We start from the raw sequence: 7,889 nt of genomic DNA, 5'->3' as shown, positions 1-7,889 counted from the left end.
TTTTTACCATTTTCACTAGATCTCCGAAACCGCTAGACCTGCCTTCATGAAAATTTGATCAGTTCTGCATCTTGTTAATACAAGTAAAATGTTTTTTGAATTATTAAAATCGGACGCTCTTAAAACTGAAAATTGCTCATTTTCGATTTTTTGCTATTACTATAACTTACCCTAAGAAAAGTTAAAAAAAATAAGGTTTTTCCTAAAAATATAAAAGTATGACAATTATCCCTCAAATTAGATTTTCTGAAACTTTTAGGCTACTTCAGGCCCTCCCAGATTAGACCATATTTCACTTACTATTTGGATACTACTACTCTACAACTTATAGAGGTTTCGGATGATAATCATCATCTACTTTGCTGATTAATTGCGAAATAGAGGTTATGGAGGTTCCAGATATCCATCATCGTCTTGGGGCGGCGGTTATGATAGGGGATATGCATCTGCATGGAATTACAGGTAAAAGAAATATATACCAAAAAAAACAAACCAATGTTATGGCAAGGCCATGTTACGCTAGAAATTGCATTCATTATGCTACTGAATCATACTGAATACTGTCAAAATGTCATGTATTTGCTGTGTTTTCAGCCGTTTTACACATAAACTGCAACGTCACTCGTATGTTATGAAGCTGAGTCAGAAACCACACTGTTATTTAACATCGTTCTTGTGACATTTGTGCGGTTTTTAGAGTAGGTTTTCTATGTGACAACCTGAGAAATACGCCTGACTGCACAGCAACTGCATTACCTTTGTCAATTTAGTATGACAAGTTCTTTGTGACATAGCCTTGCCATAACATTTGACAGAATCGGTCCATAAATTCTCTTTTAAATAAAACTGTATATAAAAACAGTATAAATCTATAAACACAGCAGCTTTGCCGTTACCTCAATTTTAGTTGTTCGCGCTCTCCATAGAGTGCGCCACCATCTGTAGCACGTAAATTTACCCCTGGGTTTAGTTCTAGATAAGATAGGAATATAGAAAAGATTAATCTGATTAATTTGAATATATGAAATGAATTTTTACAATCTTTGTTTTATTTACAGGGAACCTGGTGGTTATGACCGTGGTTACGGTTCAAGTGGTTATGGTTCTAGTGGTTATGGTTCAAGTGGATACGGAGGATATGGGTAAGTTTTTTTTTATTTATTAATAATTATTTAAATATCAATTAAAACCTTGCAATTGATGACGTAAAAATATAAATATAAATATTAGAATATCAGATGGCAGCTTTAAAAATGTTATAAACATATTTGCACAAGCTTACCGATGTTGTATTGTCTAAAATCATGGGGCCAATTCTGCGGTAAAATAGATGATAACAAAGCGTTGTTATGGCAACCAAAAACTGTGAAAATGTCTATCTATTTGCCTATGCGATCAGGCGTATTTTACATATGAACAAAGCAAGAAAAAATGTTATCATAACTGCATCTTTGTGATGCGCGTTTATAACTACTGTTTAATATCTAAAATACGCCTGATCGTACAGCAAATAGTTACAGATTTTCACAGCCTTTAGACCAAGAAAGGCGGTTGCCATAACAACCCTATGTTACGGTCTAATTTACCGGAGAATTGGACCCTATTATATATTTGTTTTAAACAAATTGTTGCTAATCCGGTTGAGGTGGTAAAAAATAACTCAAAATAATTTGTCTTAATATAAAAAAATCTTGTCCACAATTTATTTTAGACAAGATAGACCTGATCCGAGTAAAAATTCGCCTTCATACGGTCCGAATGAAAATAAAGTGTGAGTAAAAAAAAGCATGGTTTTCTAAATTGAAATTGAAATTTATTAAATTTAATATGAAGGCATGTAGGTAATTGGCATAATAAAATACAATATATTTTAATTCAATTTTATGAAAAAATCCTTAAAAAGTGTACAGTACTATTTTATATAAATTATTTTACCAAAAGTGACTACTACATTTGTTTAAAAAAATGCGTTAGACTTATAATATTTGGATTTTAAGGCACTTAAATAAATAATTTGGAATTTGGTGTTTAAAATTACATAATATATTTTTCCAAAAAGAGCAATTTTTTGGGTGCAATATTATGAACCAAATCTTACTTAAATATGAACTTTGATTGTGATATTAAATGCTGGTGGTTTAAGTAAATACTAATAGTATGGAACTAAACCAAAAATAATTTTGTGGGTTACTAACAATTGCTACTAAAATATTATATATATATATATATATATATATATATATATATATATATATAGTATATATATACTAGCATACCCGGCCACGCTTTGCTGTGGCTTTTATTAAATTATATTTCTCTTTATTTGATATTTTTACAATTAATATCGAAAATATTTTTTTTTCGATGTTTAATATTTTATTTGCAGTATGGTTTTTATTATGTACTTGTTGATACATATCCGTAGTATAAAATTAGTATACCTTTGAGATTTTTTCTTAAATATTTAAGTTTTTCAACTTTCACTCTATTTAAATTTTATCTTCGACTTATGTAATTTTTCGACTACAAATTGTAATTTTTAATATTTTTAGAATTTTGTCATATCTGAATACGGCACAATTTAAATCCTAAATTAATTTATTTCAAAGCTTCTAAAAACAACTGCTTCGTCGTGGTTTTATGTCAAAATTAATAGAAATTTCTAAAATTTCAATACTTTGAATATGAACTGAGATTTTTGATATAGCCTATAACCTGAGTTGGACATAAATGCACAAGTTGAGCCTAAAACAATAAAAATCGGTTCAGTAGTTTAGGAGTACATTAAGGACATTGTGACACGATCTTTCTCTCTCTTTCTCGCTTTCTATCTCTCTATCTATCTGTCTCTCTCTATCTCTCTTTCTGACTCCTTTCTCTCTCTATCTATCTTTCTTTCTCTGTGTCAAAATTAAATGAAATTTGTAAAATTTTGATATTTCTTATATAAACTGAGATTTTTAATATAGCCTATAACCGAAGGTGGATATAAATGCGTAAGTTTTTTGAGTCAAAAAAAATTAAAATCGGTTCAGTAGTTTAGGAGTACATTGAGGACAAACATCGTGACACGATCTTTCTTTCTCTCTTTCTCTCATTTTCTTTCTTTCTCTATCTTTCTCTCTCTGTGTCAAAATTAAATGAAATTTGTAAAATTTTAATACTTCGAATATGAACTGATATTTCTAATATAGCCTATAACCTAAGTTGGATATAAATGCACAAATTGAGCCAAAAAATTAAAATCGGTTTAGTAGTTTAGGAGTACATTCAGGACAAACATCGTGACAGTCTCTTATGAACCCAATGTCTTTGTTAGTGGAGAGAAAAAATATTTAAATTTTTATTTCTCGAATTAATTATAAGTATAATTAACAATGCAATAATCACAAAACGCAAACTTAAATATGCAATTTTTTTCTTGTATTATTAATAAATATGATGGGAACTAGGCTTATGTACTAATACTAAGTGAAGGTTAACTATTCTTAGAACAAAAATAGTTATTAACAAATAAAATTACACACTATTTATTACAATTTTCCATTTTTCTGGCAGGAAATATTTGTCATTGTGATTTTGTTCATTTCACAATTTTTGACACTAAAAATACTTTCAGAACAATACATGATTTTTTAAATGACAAGGCAAAAACATTTTGTGGAATTTAACATTAAATCGAGGTCAATGATATTCAAATTCAACAAAAGGATTTATTATATATTTTTTGTCAGGTGTTTCGGCAATAATTCAGGACAATGTTGGATTTGATCTATTGTTAATGATGTATTTAAAAAAAATGTATGTCGTTGACATTTTTATATTGTAACATACATAACAAAGTTTAGGAAGTTTTTGACTAGAATCCAATAAATACTAACTATTTTGATACGATACGAGCCAAAAAAAATTAAAATCGGTTCAGTAGTTTAGGAGTACATCCCGGACAAACATCGTAATTAAAAGTAATTTTCAGATAGATCATGAATAATATTTCTGGGAATTGGACAATAAATAAAATAAAAATTCTTTAAAAATAGCGTTATCATGGCAACGCTATCTTATGCTCGTTTCTTCTTATAATTAGTAAAACTGTGAAAATGTCTATGTATTTGCTGTGCGATCAGGCGTATTTTACATATAAACAAGCAAAGAAGAATGTTTTGATAACAGAATATTCGAGTTATTATAACATTCTTCCTTGCTTGTTTATATGTAAAATACGCCTGATCGCCCGGTATGTAAAATACGCCTGATCGCTCGGAAAATAAATAGACATTTTCACAGTTTCATTAACAAGAAACAAACATAAGAAAACGTTTCCCGGAAAATATAAAAAATAATAATAACTTTAAGTTTTTGAGGCTTAACATTTTAAGTTTTAACAATGATTTGGGAAGATATGCATGTTGGTTTTAGACAAATATTTGCTGGGCTGATATTGTTAATAATATTTATATGTTTATTGGTTTCTTGATGAACTAATCAAGTTTGACTAAACTTTGATATAAAAAATATGGTTAAAAAATATTTATTTACAAAAAACTAACCCTAACAATTATTTAACAAAGTAACAACAGCGTTTATAATTAAAAATCTTGGTTTTTCCCCTTTTTTGATAAATATTTTTTTAATAAAGGGGGCTTTCAACTATTACGTGATCGATTTTTTAAGGATTTTAGAATCCCTATTTCCCTTGGTTCAGTATGATTCAGTAGCATAATGTATGGTAGTTGGAGCTTAATTATTTTGTGTCTGGTGTTAAAACTAAATGCTAATAATCTGGGGAAAATAGGTCAGGGTAAAATTTTAAATGGCAATTTTTAATAAATAAATGGGATTTATCAGAGGAGGCAGACCAGTTCAATCGTCTTGGGAAAGACCTACTGGTCCTGGATATTATTCTGATCGAGACAGACGTCCTTCGAATTGTTGTGGAAATCTGCATTCGTTGGAGTAAGTAGAAAAAAAAATAAAAAAAGTGCGTAAGCGATTGAAGTAAAACTTATTTGCTACTGTACGAGATGGCATTTAAGTAAAAATAAATACGGGGCTTTCAATACATCATATAACAATTTTGAATAATGCTTATTAGTAATATGGTAACACTCGTGATGCACACATTTATTAGTGTCAACCATTATACACATTTATATAATGATAAATTATAAATTATATATTTATAATAGCATTAAAAATATGTATAATATTTAAGAACAATAATGCAATTAAAGTCATACTTCAAATGTGACATGATCGGTTTGTCATTGCTGATTAATAACTTCTTTAATATTCGTTCACACTGTGAAATATGTTAAACAACGCCTAAACAAATATTATTTTTGCAACTTCACTCATCATGTAATAATTGTGTTTGAAGAACTTCATGTAATTAAAATTAACATACATTCATTGACAGCTGTAATATCTGTCTTGCCTAAAAAATATTTTTCATTTTAATAACTTCAAAAATTTACAAAAACTGCGAATAATATAGAAATAATTTCTAATCAATAAACATACGTTTAGTACACGGCACAAATCTTTAATTTGTTTTATTATTTTCAAGAAACAGGGTAAAATATTCCTGATTCAGGCATTTTTCATTAAATCAAGATTTGTGCTACGGTGTAACTTTAAAATATTTATTTATCTATGCCGATTTCTTTGTTGGTATCGGTACGCAAACAACGTTGATGCCGGTACGCACACAACGACAGATCTCTATTCACATACACGACGACTAATCACAATCGACCCGTATAGAAATGTTATCATCGAGAGCGAATGACGAATCATTGGCACTCGACTCTTATCTTATCAGCTCTTATCTGCCGTAACGCACTTCCGTTGCATTAGTACGGATTTACACTCTAGTCGCGCCTAAAGAAGTTTTACTTCAAAAATATAATACCTAAAATTATTAATATTGATTCTAAAAATGTGCAATGATTGTTATATAACTTGTACTATAGAAGGCCAAACAGCAAAATACTGAAATATAATAAATCGTTATGCATATTAAATGTTCAATGACCATGACATGACATGTTGTATGACATATACGTGTCATTATATGGGATGAGTTCATTAAACACGAATAAAAATGTACTTTGCGTGCAAACAAAATCATTTTTAATTTGACATAAATGAGATGATTTTATTTATGCTGAAGTAATAGAATGATTGGGAAATGCTTGCACATACATATATATATATATATATATATATATATATACTAGCTGACCCGACCAAAGTATCCATAAACCTTGACCTCATTTCAAGGTGTTTTCTTTTCATAACTGTCAAAATCCCTTAAAATTTTTAAAATTTTAACACTTAGAGTATCAACTAAGATTTTTAATATAGCCTATAACCTAAGTTGGATATGAATGCATACAGTTGTAATGTGGAGATTAAATTTTTCTTATTCATATTATATTCTAACATTGTCTAGGCTCATAATTTCAGCTAAATTCAAATTTCAAGGGAATTGATATTACTAGCATATGACAGCTCAAATGTTTTCAATGTCAAACAATGATATCTTATTTTTTGCATGTATTCTTTCTGTAGTCTGTATTTATTTATACATTATCACTATAGTTCTACATTTCATATTTTTTTAAAAAATTTCTTTGACAATCTCCAAAAAGATTTATCAAAATTCGAATAACCGTGTAGGAGGAGTTTGCGTTCATACATCCGTACAGAAAAATTTAATAATTAATAATATTGTCTAAGCTCATAATTCAACCTAAATTCAAATTCTAAGTAAATTAACATTTCTAGCAGATGACGGTTCAAATGTTTTCAATGTCAAACAATATTATTTTTTGCTATTTTTCCATTTATTTCTACAATATTACTATATTTTTATATTTCATAACATCTTAAAAATTTTTCTTAACAAACTCCAAAAAGATTTATCGTTATTGGAATAATCGTGTAGGGGGAGTTTGCATTCATACAACCGTATACAATAAGATTATCAAAATTTTGTTACATCTTTTTGTATACGGTTGTATGAATGGAAACTCCTCCTACACGGTTCGTCAAATAACGATAAATCTTTTTGGAATTTGTCAAGGAAAATTTTGTAAGATGTTGATTAGATTAATCTATCAAACCGTGTAGAAGAAGTTTGAATTCACACATCCGTACAAAAAAATTTCACATATAAAACATATTTTTACTATCATCAAATTACTTTCTCTCGCGCCTAAAGAAGTTTCACTTCACATTTTTCCTCCCCCAGCCGAGACCCTTACTACCGCCCTCACACGAGCTACCTCTTCGACCGCGACGGCGACAAACCGGTTTCGAACCAGGGTGCTGGTGTGCGTCCTGACTCGAACCAGAACGCAAACCGCAATGAAGGCGGCAACAGGAACGGTGGCGCTAACAACGGCTCTGGTGGCGACTCGAAGAACGACAGGGACAATAATGCAAATGACGTCAGAAGCAATGACGTCAGGGAAGGAGCAATGACGAGGAGAGCAGTACTGTTACTGAGTAGAATTAAGGGTAAAATTAATAAGTATATTAAGAAGTATTAATAGATTTTTGCCTGTACCTTGGTTTTAATTGTTTACGCACTCCATAGAGGCGCTACTAAGTGTAGCACGTGAATGATAAGAAATATATATATATATATATATATATATATGATAAAATTGTTTCTTGGGCATCCATCCAGTAATTAAAAAACAGTTTTATTGAAAAATGTTTTTATTCAGAGAACATACGTTTTGGGTCTTGATTTGACCCATCTTCAGTGCATACAAATAAATTTGAAAAGTGACACAAAAACACGCAAAATTGCACGAAAAAATAAATATGAAATAAAAAATTGATAAAACGTCGAGTTATGATAAATTTAAAAAATT

General features: G+C 29.6%; 1 protein-coding gene across 1 annotated transcript; it reads left to right on the top strand.

The window, feature by feature from the left end:
* The first annotated feature begins 386 nt into the window (after positions 1–386).
* On the top strand, positions 387–7,491 carry LOC113386505. Its single transcript, XM_026624284.1, has 3 exons — positions 387–462; positions 1,059–1,142; positions 7,259–7,491. Exons 1-3 carry the CDS (start codon positions 387–389, stop codon positions 7,489–7,491), a joined length of 393 nt encoding a protein of 130 aa, XP_026480069.1.
* Positions 7,492–7,889: the final 398 nt, after the last annotated feature.

Source organism: Ctenocephalides felis, unplaced genomic scaffold (assembly GCF_003426905.1).
Source record: "Ctenocephalides felis isolate EL2017-DRISC unplaced genomic scaffold, ASM342690v1 CF-g0.4_SCAFFOLD_03571, whole genome shotgun sequence".
NCBI classification, from domain to species: domain Eukaryota; kingdom Metazoa; phylum Arthropoda; class Insecta; order Siphonaptera; family Pulicidae; genus Ctenocephalides; species Ctenocephalides felis.
The sequence above is the reverse complement of the archived record's forward strand: the minus strand, read 5'-3'. Positions and strand labels throughout refer to the sequence as shown.

Coding starts and splice junctions, on each gene's coding strand:
- LOC113386505 (XM_026624284.1), top strand. CDS start 387: ATGGAGGTTCCAGATATCCATCATCGTCTTGGGGCGGCGGTTATGATA. Junction 463..1,058: donor GCATCTGCATGGAATTACAG/GTAAAAGAAATA, acceptor TTTTATTTACAG/GGAACCTGGTGGTTATGACC. Junction 1,143..7,258: donor AGTGGATACGGAGGATATGG/GTAAGTTTTTTT, acceptor TTCCTCCCCCAG/CCGAGACCCTTACTACCGCC.